Raw genomic sequence first — 16,632 nt, forward strand, 5'->3', positions numbered from 1 at the left:
ATGGGCGTAGTTTGGTATAATTATTTGTGGGGGCTATATGGGGCAGGAAAATTATAAAAACATTTAAAACTATAATTTCGGATAAAATTTAAAAATGAAAGTAAACACCATGATGGGGGTAGAAAAGTTTCCGTGGGGGCTGTAGCCCCTATCCCCCATGCATACTACACCCATGGATTTGTTTTATAAAGTTTTAAAGCTAAATAAGTTAAATAATAATACAAGAATCAATCACAGTAATGTAATGTTCTCGACAGCTTGGTACCTACTATCGTAGTTCTAATAGTAGATAAGTGGCTGCCGAGATATTATAGTTGCGGGTCGCAGACAATTTGTTTGATGTTGTAGTCGTGGTTGATAATAAATAAAAGACAGTTGTTGTTTTATTGTGAATTTTATTATATTGTTGATAATTTTTCTAAGTCCAAAATATGCTCGTACAGAGTGGCGTGAAGGTGCTTGCACTAATGGGTGGTAGTACACGTCTGAAAACAGGCCGATTCGGGCTCCCTTATATATGAAGTTCCCCGTACCCCCTGCCTATAGATACTGTATCTCGGCTCACGGATGTGATGTGTGTGACCAGCGTTCCGGCCCACGCATTTTATGACTTCCTTATATTTCTACGTATTGCTAAAAATGCTAATCTATGATTCAATTGAATAATCATTCTACTCTTTTATATTTCTATATTGAACTTCGTCACGTACCGCGTTGTAATTAAATTAACCATTATTTTATATTTTTATATTTGAATATTGTCGTACACAGGACTCCCCGAGTAATTATATTATTCAGTGAGCCTGTCTTCTCATACTAAACAGTAGGAAATCCTATTTCCGTTTCTAATATCCGATTTATGCCGAATTACAGTATAGCTAATCTATAGTATAGTATAATATTACTATTATATTACAATGGTGTTGTTAAGTAGTAACTGGCTTACTACAGTAACATCAACTAATATAATAAACAATTTATAATATGATCTAAGAACATCAATAACTAGAACACGATCTTATCTTAAATCTTATCTTCTATTTCCGTGAACTAGAATCTCTAATTTTCGTGGAAACGATACAGACTGTTACGCTAACGTGAAAATGATAAGTGATAACATATGATATTGATACTGCAGCAGTGCAGCCTATAACAAATTAATTTGTCAATTCTCAATAATTGTCATGCTGCAGGGCAAATAATGAGTTTAAATAAATGTTTTAATAAACTTTTTTTATCAAATTGATGACACTAAAATTCAATATGACGTGTCATCCACACAGATGATTTCTATACTATAATATATTTATATTTCAATAAATTACATTATTCCTACTTACTATATAGTACCACAGAATATATGAAATAAGTAAGAGGTAAATTTAAGATTTTTTTTAAGGCAACACCGACGTATGCATTCAATATCGGCGCCCGGCGGACCTTCTTATCAGCTTCCCATAAGAATAATGTAATTTTTTGAGATGTGTCCATTCTGATTTTCATATAATCTGTGCTAGTACTAACTGTCGCGTAATATAGAAGTCTGTGATCGACAATAATAAACAAATTACTTCATATCCCGGTTGTTGTTATAGCTCACATAATATATCTAAAACCGTGCTCAATACTTATGACCTGTCGCAATTCAGTGAATTCACCTGCCAGTTGCAACTCAACCCATATTACGGTACACATACACATTGTATTTTTATTTTTTAACACTTTTCTTAAGTTCGCTTTCACGTCCGTCTGTAATCAAATCTTGCGCGCTCGATTTGAGGCACTTTTTGAAGATGAAAAATTCTGAAAATTGGTATAGACCTTGGTCTTGGATGACAATACAATAATCCGTTGTCATTTTGGGACATGGACCTCCAGGTTGGCATCTCCGTGGAAGTAAAGGTACGAAGGGTTTCCCTGGGCCAAGGCGGGTTAACCTAACCATTACTCGCCGAAAAAAAAATCAGCGTTGCAGAGGAACTCCCGGCATCCCCCTACACGGATTCTGCAGTGGTACAGCAGAATAGGAATGTACAGCTCAAGCTGCAGATCCCCGTATAGCAAAGGATTGTCCCCACGACGTCGCCGTAAAAACCCCGTTTCCACTCTGTGCTTCTGCAGTGATACAGCTTACGACTGTATTGTTGAAGCCAAAGAACCTCACACAGTAGCGAACGGTCGTCCGCATTTACGCCGCCGAGTATCATCGCCGGTGCCCGGTACGCACAGTATTATGCTACCAAATCGCCGCTGATCGTCAAGTTCGCTGCCATCGCCGCCGTTGTCCGCGCTCCCGTCGCGAAACCTCCCGCCGCACGATATCAATATATTAATAATTATCGCACGCCGGGCACGTAGTATATCTCGTCACATAACTTTTTGTTTTTTTTAAGCAATTGTAAATGACGGACAATAAATTATAAGTACTGTCAAATAACAAAATATGTAATACACATAATGGTCTCATAATGAAATTGTTATTATAAAAAAATTTCAATTGGTTGTGGCAAACAAAATAAATGTCTTGTCATTTCACGACCACATAAACTTATTTATTTATAAATAAATCATAATCACCAGTAGTTTGATTCTTTTTGTTTCACCAACATATTTCTTAAACGTTTAATAAAAATATTTACTTTCAACTAAAAAGTAGAAAATAAAAAATAAAAAAAAAATTTTAAAAACACACTTCCATAAAAACATTTAAAAAAAAATATTTTAAAAATTGCACTAAAAAGACAAAAATAATTTTCTGTACTTAAAAATAATGAAAAATTTATTGATGAAAAATTTAAGTGTGTGGTGCATCATACAAAACATTAAAAGCCGAGCTAAGTCTCACATACACTTCTTTGTTCAATCCTGTTTATAAGATAGTGACTGGCAGTATATGTCAAGTGTAAGGGCAAAATAATGAAAAATTTAAAAGCCAAGGAAAGTCTCACATACACTTCTTTGTTCAATCATGTTTATAAGATAGTGACTGGGAATATATGTCAAGTGTAAGAGCACCACACACTTAAATTTTTCATTATTTTTAAGTACAGAAAAATATTTTTGTCTTTTTAGTGCAATTTTTAAAATATTTTTTTTAAAATGTTTTTATGGAAAAGTGTGTTTTTTTTATTTTTTTTAGTTATGTACTTAGTCATTGAGACGGTTACTGTAATAGATGCATTGAACAAGACACTGTCTGTCAGCCGCTATATTTCCAAGGATATTTAAATATTTTATTACATATTTATATTTCAATAAGTAATTAGAGGCTGCCTCTATTATTTAGGATATTTTATTAATTAACAAATATATTCATGGTTTCAGTTAGACTCTAAAATACAAATACAATCTTAAGTAGGTACCTATTAAATTGTTTAAATAATTTTATTTTTAATATTACAATTATTTACTTGTTTTTGCCAATTGTAATATTATTGTGATATTGTTGAATTTTCAATTTCTATAATTTTGTTTGGTATCTCAACTTTCAGGTATGTTTTATACCCAACCTACAAGACTAATACAAAAGACTAATCTACCACAAGGGCCATAGAATCCTCCTGTAACTATTATGAGTAATACTCACAATTCCTATGGGCAATCTCCCATCATGCAGTCTCAACCATTGGATATTGCCCCTAATACACAACGTTTCCAACAAGTATCCCAGCAACCATCAACTACTCCAATGAAAATCACTGAAGCATCACAAGGGCCACCAGTAAGATAAATATTTATCTAGGTTATAATTTTGAATTTATTATTGAATACATTTTATTAAAATACACATATAAACTTGTATTAATAATATCTTATATTTCCATAACAATTTATAATTATACCAAGATGAGTGTATATAATTGTATAATCAGAGATACGTCATGTTAGGTTTACCATATATATTATAATTTGTAATTAATTGTATTATTATAATATTATAATAATTTATTAATAAATATATTGTAATTAATGTTATTCCCTAGCTTTATAGCTATTAACGTATAAGAGGATGTACACAGTATTAGTTTTCTCTCAGACCATCGCACAACATGGATAAAACACTTTCACATTAAAATTGTTTTTTGCAATTTACTATACTATACTTAGGGTACAACTTGACTAAAATATTAAATACAATCAATTTCCTCAGGAAAACGCACCTGTTGCGACCTAGGCCCACCTAATTGAGTGTCAATAAAATTGTATTTGTTGGGTTAAAAAACGTGAAAATTTAATACAAGGCTCCTGATATATTGTTACAGTAGTAGTTGAAAAATATTAAAAATACATAGGCATAATTTTTTTTATAGTTATTTTATGTTTAAATTTGGACGTAATTACATATTAAATAACCAAAAATAACAATTTTAGTTATTTTGTTGTAATTGTATAATATTAATTATAATATTACTGGCTTCCGTATTAATAATAACTAATAAGTAATTACAATATAAATAATAAATACAATATATAAGATATCCACACTGACATACTGTCTCCGCTCAGAATCTTTTTTTCATATACAATGCTATATATCATTGATTTCAAATTTAATATCACCACTTGCCACCTTTTTTTTTTTAATACCATTAAAAGAAATATTGTATTAGGTTTTCATACCTAAGATAGGTATGTTGAAAAATTTTAATTTTATGAATTTAATTTTATTGATTTTTAATTAAGTAAGTATGATAAATGAAAAAAAAAAGTCTGAATTTTGAAAACTTCAAGAATTTGTGTTAAATAGGAATGAAATAAATGAAATATAAATGTAACTCAGTAATGATGAGTAGGAGGGTAATTTAGCTAGCTTTAATATAGAATATTGATGAGAGAGATTTGATATCACACCCAAGCGGTATAACCACTTGAATCCATAAAAACGTCGGTGTCAACAGTCCCAAAATTTATATTTTTTAACTTTTCTCCTAAATTATGGTAGCTAGAAAGTTGATAACTCATTAAAAAAAGATAATCAAGTAGATACTAAATATGGAATTAAAATTTTTTTAAAAAATTATTTAATTTTTTTCAGATAAAAAATATTATTTTTTGCTAGATTTTCATTTAGTGAGGTAGATTTCTGAAACTGGAGAACGGATTTTGTTATTTCGGTTTTGTTAGATTCACATTGGCTAGGAGAAGTGCAGTGAAGATTTTCAGAAATTTATCTCCAATCATTAATTCACTACAAAGCTGTAAAGCTGAGAAACATCAAAAAAAGCCCAATAAAATTGGTTTTATTTTTTTTTTAATGTTCTGTAATGAATTAACTATTAAAGATAAAGTTCTGAAAATATTGACTGCACTTCTCCTAACCAATGTGAATCTTAAAAAAACCCCAAAGAACAAAATCTGCTCTCCGGTTACGGATATCTATCTCACTAAATGAAAATGATAATGATTTTTTGTGGGGCTGTTCCCACCGACATTTTTCTGGATTCAAATTATTATACCGCTTAGGTGTGATATCAGTTAATAAATTTCTAAAAATTAAAAATCAAGAAAGTTTAGGTGCCGATCCCTGACTTGGCAAGCGTTTTTATTACAAAATATGTTTTCAACATTTTTTTTATGTTGAACTGTGCCTATAACCATAAGACTTTATCCATACAAATTTAACAACAATGATGACATTTTTTTAACTAAAACAATATCGTCATTTGTTCTGTATACATGTAAATTATTTTATTTTTTTACAGGATTTAATCATATTAAAAGTTCAATCTATTTTGAATGAAATAACTCCTGATAATATACCTTCAATAACTGAGCGTTTTAAGGCATTGCCAATTGACACTATAGAGCGTCTAGAGAAAACTATTGATTTAGTTTTTGAAAAGGTAATACAAACATTTTACACTTCTTTGGTTGTATGGTTCTATTTCATTGGAAGTATAATACAATCGTCTTATAACTATATTCAATTAATGGATAATTTATTTTATTCCAAAAATAACTTTTTTCTATAAAAATACCAAAACTATGTTAAATGTTTGTTCATTGAATTAATTTTTGTAACAATGATTGATCTATGTTCTATATATTGGTATTTTAGTTTTTTAAATTTCTTTAGTATTAAATACATAATTACAGTCTCAAAGAATATTTTCGTTCATAGATCATTATTATTATTATGTTTTTCATAAGTATTACATTTTTAAGTTAGTCACATTAATAAATATAATTATTTTTTATTAAATTTCAGGCAATAGAAGAACAATCTTTTGCACCTCTTTATTCATCTTTATGTTTGGCTATGCAATATGTACAAGTTAGTTCTAAAGATGGTAAAACAGCATCTTTTAAGAAATTAATAATAAGTAAATGCCAAAGCTTATTCGAACTAGACAAAGCCCAAAAAATGGATTCTGCTAAGAAACTCACTGAAATCAATTCTTGCGAAGACCCAGTAATTTTGATGACTTACATTCAAGGTAATGGAATGGTTGTTAATTTGTTATGATTATAATATTTAGGAAAAGAAAAAAGAACTTAAACTAAAATTTGAAGAAAATAAAAGAAGAATACACAAACGTTCTATAGGCAATTGCCGGTAATTAATAATAAACAGTAAATGAAGATCAAGTATCTATATTTTTTATTTTATTTTATCAGATTTATGGGTGAACTATTTAAACGAAAAATTCTTACTCCAAATGTTATGTTGTATTGCATCGTGAATTTAAACACTAAATATGATGAAGAAGCACTAGAGTGTTTATGCATTTTATTAAAGACAGTTGGAAAAGAATTAGAACAAGTAAATTTACAGTTTATTTGTTTAACTAAGTTAATTAGAAATTAAAGTTTTAATTTTTTTTTTTTTCATTTAATCTATATTATTTATCAATAATAATATAAAATAAATGTAAACCAAAAACATTTCTAAAAATGCATTTATTAGGTTGATTATCCATTCAAGATCATTTAATATTGTTACATTTTGATTAAGCCTAACAATAAAGAATACTTTTAATATTTAAATTTATCACTTGCATTGATAGTAATTTCAAGAAACAAAACTTTTAAAGTAGAAGCATAATGGGAGTTTGGTCTTCATGATGTCCAGGCAACCAATATTAAGTTAGCTTTAATATTAGAATTATTTCCCCATTGCAAAATATGAAGGTAAAAACCTCATATTGGTTTTTTATACTATTTTAATGTTTAAGCAAGTTGAGAATATAGAGTATTATAATTTGAAAACTAAATTATTGTAAATAACCAAATTACATAAATGTTCTTGCTTCTAAGATTAACTTACTATATATATTTTATTATTTCAGTCTTACGATTTAAATGATACTTTTGACAAACTAACGGCATTAACATTCAGCGACAGGAAATCCAAGATTTCATCTAGAATACAATTCATGATACACAATGTCATCGATTTACATAGGCACAAATGGATAAATAAAAAACAAAATCGTCAAAATGACAATGAGTGGAATGTTGTTCAAAATAATACAAAGTATAGGCAACCAAATTACCAAATTGACCAGTCCAAACTACAAGGTTTTAAGGTAATATAAATATTATATTAAATACTTAGGTTACAACTTGGCGTTGATATTAAATACAATTAATTTCCTCAGGACAACCCATCTGTTTTAACATTAGGCCCACCTAAATGGTCATTTACCACGGGTAAAAACATGACATTTACTAGCAATAACACATACGCAGTTCTTAATGATGATAAAAAGTCATCAAATTCTCCACAGATTATGTAAATATATAAATTTTTTAAGTTTATAATTTTTTATTATTGATTTCCTAAATTTTTTTTAGGTCAAATAAGAACACATCGAGGAAGCCTGTTATATCAGAAAGTGAAGAAAGACAAAGAATGATGTCTGGTATGGCATTTAGTAAACTGACCTATTTTTAAAAAATAATGTTTATTTATTTTATTTTATCAGGTGTAGCGAGTATGATGCCTCAATTTGCTCAATCCACGCCTTCAATAAATTCTTCTAATTCATCACAGCCAAAAGAAACAGTTGAAGAACCAGTGTCGGAATTGGACTCAAATATAGCAAATAAAATTAATATGAAATGTAAAAACATTCTTCTTGAATATGAGCAAATGCAAAATTTTGATGTATGTATTTAAGATAATAATATTTATCATACGCAATTAAAGTATATAATTTGAATTATAATCATAAATGTTATTTTTCTATCTTATAGGATATAATTTATTCATTATCGGAAGATGAAACTTCGGTGATCCGCACAAGGCATGAAGAATTTGTAACATCAATGTCACTTATAACTTTAGATAGTAGTCCAATTACCCGAACAACGGTAACAGGAAAAATTTTTGCAGAACTTTTATCTAAGAAAATTCTTTCTATGGATGCCATAACTCGAGGGTAATTATTTATTCATAGTACTTAACATTCTAATTCGTATGTTTTTTTTTTTTTTTAAGAATTGATGCTGTCCTTAAAGATTGGAATGATTATTTGATGGACTACCCTCAATTTTTCTCCTATATTGCTGCCATAATTGGTAAAACTTATATTTATGCAAGTATTTGAAATATACAAACATACTTACTTTATATGTTTTTTTTTATAGCTCCATTATTATTATCACAGGATGCTTCCTTTGATTTTAATAATTTAAAAGATTCTTGTACATCAATACGACCTGACAATTCTAGTAAATTTTTCACAGAAGTATTAAATAAAATTCTTAGTTCCAAGGAAACACAAAACATTAAAGAAGTAAGTTATAGTATTTATTAAAGTAATTTGTTCTATTAGATTTTGAGTGGATTTCAACTATATGATTTTTTTATAATTTTATATTATTTTGTGAGCTGTGAAAATGTTTCAATATAAATTTATGTGTTGGTTTTTGGTAGCAAATCTTATTTAGTTATTTTGTGGATGGTGATATTTTAAATTTATCAGAAAAAACTATAAGATAGTACTGATTTCTAAATAGCAGTTAAAAAAGAAAATGCTGTTATTCATTAACGCTTATAATTTTATTTTTTCTTGATTAACCCGCGGCAACTTAGGCTATTGGGTGGTTTTTCAACTGTGTGGGATGGTACAGTAGGTTTGGTAAACACGTGTGGTTTTTTTTCGGTTTTTGGCTAAATTTTGAGTGGGCATCCGTATGTTTCTGCTATTCTCGGTTGGAGGCTGGCGGCCTCTTTCTAGACAGGTGTCTACCCCGAGAGAAGTGTCCTGCCCGTGACCAAGATTTGAACCGGCCACGGTGCGCGTAGCAACCCACGCCTTTGTCCGCTCAGCCACTCCGTCCTCATATAATTTATTTGGTATGAAATTTGTAAGAAACATTTATTGCACAATTTTCTTGATATGAATCCAAAATATTTTGGGTTTTTTAGAGCTATTCATAAATAAAAAGTGGGTAAGTGTTTGTCGCTCTGCTGTACAGTAGGTTCTAAGTGAGTCAATGTATAATGGATTGTATTAAACTTGAATTCAATGATATAATATCATTGTATATGAATAACGATTCTGAGCGGAGACGGTTTATCAGTCTTATTATATCAGTTTTAATATTATTATAGCCTTTAAGTTAAATTAATATTATAATATTATAATTTTTTATTCATTGCTACGGTGATAAACAGTTGAGTTAGAAATTAAAATCCCATTTTAAGTGGTTTATCGTAATTTGTCAGTAGTTTTTCCCATGGCATTAAAATATTAAATAACAATTGAGAAAATCGAAAAATTACCTCTCTAAAGTACCATCTTGATCCAATTTGCTAAAAGATAAGGTATTATATGTTTAAATCAAAGCACTCCTTCTGGTAAAAATTTTGTATACAGAATATAAAAAAAAAATAAAACTACTAGGTTCCTCGCTCCGCTCAGAATCTAAAATGTAGGCTATATGTGATATTCGTTTTTGAAAACCTTGAACATTCATTGCAAAGGTCTCCATAGACCTCTTATAGGATTCTAAAACTATTATTAAATAGTGATAATGTAGTTATTTATTTAATTTTCCTATTATTTATAAATATTTAAAAAAAAGGGTAAGTGAATGTCGCTCTGCTGTACAGTAGGTTACAAGTGAATCACTGTAGATGGTATTAAATTTGAATTTAATGATATACAATATCATTGTATACGAAAAACGATTCTGAGCGGAGACAGTTTGTCAGTGTGGATATTTTATATTATATTAATTATATTGTTATTACTTATTATTTATACAATAGCCGATAAGTTGAATCAATATTATAAAAACACAACAAAATAACTAAAATTGTTACAATTTTAAAATTTTGACAAATTACGTAGTTTCATGATGACGGACACATAAAAAAATTTTTAAAAAAACATATTTTAAAATTAATACGTTCATCTCACCCCTCAGAAATCATTTTTTTTATCTAATTGTAGCTTTTCACTGTAGCTTAAACCAATCTTTTATTTTTCCTGCTAATTTTGGTATAGATTTTTTCTTCTTGTTACTTTAATTTAATTGAGATATATTACTATGCTTTACATGGAGAGTACACATTTTATTCTTCAGAAACCATTGGAATTCACTAATGTTATGGGTGTTACAATAATGTCACCTTTTAAAGAATTTTTAGAGTACCGCTATTGCAGATATAGGTATTCAAAAATGTTAAATGTTGATCGATGAACAAGGTTATTGGTTTAACAGTAAAATTGGCTTGACTCTCCACAGACGTGTTAGTAATTTTATTATTTTTGTAATTTTAGCAACTAGGTGGTATATTGTGGATTTACAATAAGTGGAATGCGTCAGAAAATGTTACTCTTGACGTATTTATGCCTAATAACCATATAAATAAATATTTAAACAAAGACGTAAGTATGTTTTTAACCATAATAAATTCATGTATTTTTTTAAAATTAAATTTATAATATAATATTCATAAAATTTTTAGCAAATCGGAATATTGATTTTATCTATTGCCATTTATGATAAAATGAAGCTGACTAATAATAAACTACTGTACAATATATTGCAAAGCTGGATATGTGTAAGTAAAATAATTAAGCAATTAACTTAATTTATTGCATTGAATTTTTTATCATATATGTTGATAATAAATATTGTTAAATATTTTTAAATTTAGACTAATATCAGTGAAGAAATAATAGAAAACCCTTTTTTTGTGAAATTATTAACTATAGCTATTCTTATTGTATGTTTGAGTAAGTTACCACTTCTAAACCTATAATAAAATAGTTAGTCAATTATTTAACATTAATTTTTAATTTATAGAGTTAAATCATTCATATGAGGATTTCTTTGATCCTGTTCACGTGAAATTGTTGAGCCATTTTATTGAATTTGAACCACTCCCAGTACATGATATCCAGGCACGAGAAGTACAATGTATGTACGGCATTCAAATAATGTCTGCTACTCTTAAACATCCTGGAGGTCAGTTGTTAACTATTTCATTTTTAGTTTCATTAATAATGTGATATTGTCTTTCCATTAGGAATGGTATTAAAACTGTTCAATAAGCTCTATCATCATAGAGTTATAAGTAAAGAATCATTTGAACTATTCATACAAGAATATGAAGAAATAACTGAAAAATAGACTGTGGATTTTCATCAATCAATAAAAAATAACTGTTTTCTAAATTACATTTTTTTATTAATGAATTTTTATTTTGTATTGTTGGTTTTATTTAATAGTTTATATTAAAGCTGTCTCCATAATAAGAAAATAATATGATCTACATTTTATATTTGTTGGCCTTCTACTATTTTTAATGACACAATTGTTACTAATTAATTATGGTTTATGATATTATAATATGGTATAAATATAGAAATTATGTTATTTCAAAATTAAATTTTGGCTGTGAAATCATTATGTGACCCAACAAAACAAATGTATTCAAAATTATATTTTTATTTAACACCCAAATCAACTCCCCCCTGTATGTACCTGTATGTAACACTACCATCTAAATATTAGGAACTTTATTGTTTTAATTTTCAACCAGCTTTTTAAAATTATAAATTATAAAATTGTAAAACAAAAGTACATTTTTTATGAGCAGACTGAAATTCAAATTTTGATGACTGGATATTCCGACGTTAATAACAATTTCTGATATTTTGTTGTAATTTTAATAATAATAGTTTTTGTTGAAATTTGAAACATTCTAACATTATCTCGTTGTTTTGTCGCTGTCTTCTAATATTCTTGTATTTGACTGTGCACACAATATCGGCTATTCGGATACATCATACTATTCATACATGTATTATTCATGGCTACATGGCTACACGGGAAGAGTTAAAATTATTATTTATGAGATATGACAAATTTTTATTACACTGCAGTAATGTACCTGTTTTGCCTATACAATACGCCGTGCAACACTTAGTTTTTGTTGACAGGAATTTATATTACTCATTAGGTATATACCTCATTTTTATCAGTACTTACGACAAATATTAACGTAGTCTATACCAGGGGTAGCTCCAGAGACATGGTTAGAGGGAGGGGAACTGGGAAAGTCATAATTTTCTGGCAATTTCGATGATATTTTTTGTAATTTTGTTTTTAACAGTATACAATTTGTTTAGAAATACAGCTTGGGGGGGGGGGGGCTAGGACCCCCGCGTCTATACTCTATAACCTAGATAGATATTACAGTTTTATATGTTTGATTATATTTTAATATAATTTGTTTCTTTATAGTCGATCACCTAATTGTTTGATTCAATTTTTTTATCGAACCTCTTATATTACTAACCAAAATATATTTTTAGTACTTTTCGGTACGTTTCCTTTTACGGAATTATGGTAGAATGAGTTTGGTAGGATCTCTCCGCGTTCTTCGCGTATCACAGTAAGTATAATATATATAATATACCTATAATAGGTACATAATAATAATATAAATATTATTATAATACATTTTAAAATTCACAACGTTATAAATTATACCTTATAATAATATAAAACTTTAATTTAAAAAGCATATATTTCAAAAAATTAAACCTTTAACGTTTAACCTGACTTTTTATAATATAAACTAACAATTGAGATTCGGGCAATAATATATGTATTTACGCTATTTCTGTGAACCTAATATCAATAATATAATATGTTTATACAATAACCATTATTTACTAATGTGTTTCTTCGTTATTATATAATCTCAACTCACATGTCCAGTCCTCGCTAACTTTCCGAAACCAGTAATAAATCAATGGAATTCTTTTAATATCAATAATAAATAATAAACATCGTAAGCGTAATATTGGTTTATTATATTATTAACTGTCGTTTGATTACAATATCGTACATATGAACAATCATATCGCGGATAATGTTTTTTTTTTTATTAAAATCGAGTGTCTACTGCATAAAAGTATTTCAATTTTATTTCTATTTTAATCGAGCATTATTAAACCATAGTCCATAATATTAACCAACACAATATTTATTGAGTCGGTAGATGGTTTACGGTAAGTACCTAATACCTATATGGCTGCGCAGCGTGTTTATAGCATATATTATATTATATAACTGTTCATAAGTTCGTATGGTGCTGCCGGGCTTAAGGTGCTGCCGGGTGACGGATGATGCGCGGCGTAGATCACTCGAGCTTGTTGAGGAACGGTGCCACGGAATCGATGTTCTCGCAGTCCGGTATCATCTTGCCCTTGAACTTGACGCATGCGTCAGCGCACAGTGGCCCCTCGAAGTAGGCGCCCAACATCTTCTTGCATTGCGCGCAGTTCCTGATGCACATGCCCACGTCCTCCATGTCCGCCACCGCTTGACCGACAATCGCGATCAATACCACCACCGCGGTGACCAGGAGGACGATTTTCTTGGGTGTGCTGCAGGTGTTCATCTTTTAAGTTTTCCTGTAAATTGCACCAAGGACTTAATATGTATAGAATAATATCATCGACAACACTAAACGTATAGGATATCTGAAACCAGTTCATAGGTAAATCTCATAACATACTTTTGCGGTAGCTGTACAACTTCTTCCTGTCGTGGACCCTTTGGACGATCGGTCGACACAATACGCACTGGCCAAAACGTCAACGGTCTCGTTGGTTTTATGTACCGATGCTAATAAAAAATTAATCGACTTTGTCGTATACAATATAGTCATCGACGGCGTATCCATTATATTAAACTAAATTATAATAGGTATCTACGCGTTATATTGGCGCAGCGGGCGCAAACTTCCCACCGACACGGGTACGTGGTTATATAATATAATTTTATATTCGTCGTCGTTCGGCATGCGAGCAGAGATACAGAGTGTATATACGAAACAATTGTAGATTTTATCGAAAAACAATAATGTAGAAAACAAATTTGGTTATAGTGATAATCACATTATAATTATATAGATAAACATAATATACTAGATGTTCCGCCAGACGTTACCGCCGCGTTCCCAAAGTTTTGTTTTTTTTTATAAATATATTTTTAAAAAAATGTATATGCCATAGTTGATATTTCTACTAATTATTATAATAGTAATAATATAATATGTAAACAATAGTATCTATTTAAATAAACAAAAAAATAATATTCTTTTGTCGTGAGCTGAAAAAAAATGTCATGTGTGAGTAACCCTTTAGCTACCAATAGGGGTTAAAAAATAAGCTGTAAGCACCCTCCTAGTCTCAAGAAATCTATTGTTATAACTTTTATTAAAAAAGGTTCAAACTATAGGTACTCTCTATAAACTTTACTCTAAACTACTCTAAAAAAAACTACTTACAGTTATTTTTTTAACAAGTCCAGCAAATTAAATCCAAAATTCTCGACCTATATAATATATATATATATATTATGTTATTATATTATCCTTAGATCATATACTATGGGGTTTCATAGATGGACCTATGTGCCAATAATTTAAGCACATATCGCTAACAAGTCTCTGTATTAGACGAATAAACTGCGCACGCTCGAAAAGAAATGTCGCATATTTGAATTGATACATCTAATATAATGACTCGTCAGTCGTCGCGTATATGTGGCAATGTGCATAAAATTGTTTACATGGTTTGAATGGGCTAAACTATCCATAGTGTTATATGATCTAAAGGTCTGGAGTTTCTACAAGTTCTCAGTACAATTATTAATATTTTAATAAAAAAAGCATATTTTTTGCGTATTTTATTAAATACGTTTTTATATGAGAGAAAATTGGAAGAATATTTTCAACTTTTTAAGAGAATATTAGCATCTTATTTTGGCTATTTTAAAAGAATATAATTCCGGCCCCTACCTATAACCATTAGCAACCATTTATAAACAAACATTTCCATCATAAAACTCAAAATCCTTATTTGAGCACCTCCCCGGGCTCCTATTGGTCGCAGCGAGCCCGGATTAAGGATCAATTGGGCCCCGGGACACCATACACTTAGTGGGCCTCCTTTCAATGTTAACTTTAAAATAATTGTATCATTACATATTGATGACTTTATATTATTGTATAATTTTGAACATAATATGTCGTTGTACACGGAGTTTTTAACAGTTATGGATCGATGATATGGAATTTCGTTAAAACAAAAAAAGACGTGTTTCTTTATTTCTTTATTAAAAAAAAGTATAATTTTTATAATAATTATACCTATAAATATCTAGATATTATCTTTGTGGTTACTCATTAATGGTTAGATACATATTTATATTGTAATTTACATGCAACACAATCCTGCCATTCTGGTATATGCTTCGATAACAGGACAATTAAAATAGTCGTCAATACATATTTTGTTATACTTATAACTTATAAGTTATAATATATTTAATATTTATAATAGGTAGTCACTACTCACTAGCCACCTATAGCCTATAGGTATCTAAACTATAATACTTTTATCTATTACTCATGCTAATCCAAGGTGAAATTTTTTTTGAAATGTTGTTAAGTTTATTTATTTGTATGGCCAAAGTATTTTTAGTTTACACACACATATAATGACGTAATGGTACCTACATAATTGTATTAGTTTTAGATTCTGAGCGAAGCGATGAATGTATTGATTTTATAATGATGTGTGTTTTTTTTAAATTTTTTTTTTTGTGTCTGTCATCACCTTTTAGGACAGTAAAAATGCTTGGATTTTCTTCAACAGTAACTTTTCTGATAGGAAAGTGAATCTAGTTGGTGCTCTGGAGGGTCAAAAGTAAACATTTCCCAGAAGTTTTCAAAAGCGACGTGAAAAACAAAAGAAAAATTAAGGAAAACGGGAATTTTTACGCAAAATCTGTTGTCTGAGAAAATCGCTTTTGGTTTTTGGTGCAACTCTAAAACAAATGACCGCAGGTACATAAAATTTTGACTAAATGTTTATATTAGCATTTTCTATACACCATAACATTTTCCAAATATTTTGAGGTGTTTACGGATATTTTCAGTTTCCATTTTTTTTAGTTTTTTTTTTCTTTATCAATAAAATTTTATTTGTTGGTTAAAAAAGCTTGAAAATTTAATAGAAGGCTCCTAGGTTATTGTTTCAAAGGCAGATGAAAAGAATTAAAAATCTTTAGTCACAATTTTTTTTTTATAATCATTTAAAGTTCAAATATTGACAAAATACGTAAATATGACGAAAATTTTCAAATTATTTT

General features: G+C 29.1%; 1 protein-coding gene across 1 annotated transcript; it reads left to right on the forward strand.

The window, feature by feature from the left end:
- Positions 1-1,479: 1,479 nt before the first annotated feature.
- Positions 1,480-11,851, forward strand: LOC132946418 (eukaryotic translation initiation factor 4 gamma 3-like). Its single transcript, XM_061016412.1, has 18 exons — positions 1,480-1,687; positions 3,492-3,721; positions 5,703-5,843; positions 6,209-6,412; positions 6,480-6,556; positions 6,619-6,763; positions 7,290-7,529; positions 7,602-7,735; positions 7,798-7,865; positions 7,929-8,110; positions 8,200-8,384; positions 8,444-8,523; positions 8,593-8,741; positions 10,737-10,844; positions 10,925-11,020; positions 11,117-11,195; positions 11,266-11,427; positions 11,489-11,851. The coding sequence occupies exons 2-18, from the start codon at positions 3,572-3,574 to the stop codon at positions 11,590-11,592; spliced, it is 2,304 nt and encodes a 767-aa protein (XP_060872395.1). The 5' UTR covers positions 1,480-1,687; positions 3,492-3,571; the 3' UTR covers positions 11,593-11,851.
- The last annotated feature ends 4,781 nt before the right edge of the window (positions 11,852-16,632 follow it).

The sequence above is a fragment of the Metopolophium dirhodum genome, chromosome 6, assembly GCF_019925205.1.
Source record: "Metopolophium dirhodum isolate CAU chromosome 6, ASM1992520v1, whole genome shotgun sequence".
NCBI lineage: Eukaryota > Metazoa > Arthropoda > Insecta > Hemiptera > Aphididae > Metopolophium > Metopolophium dirhodum.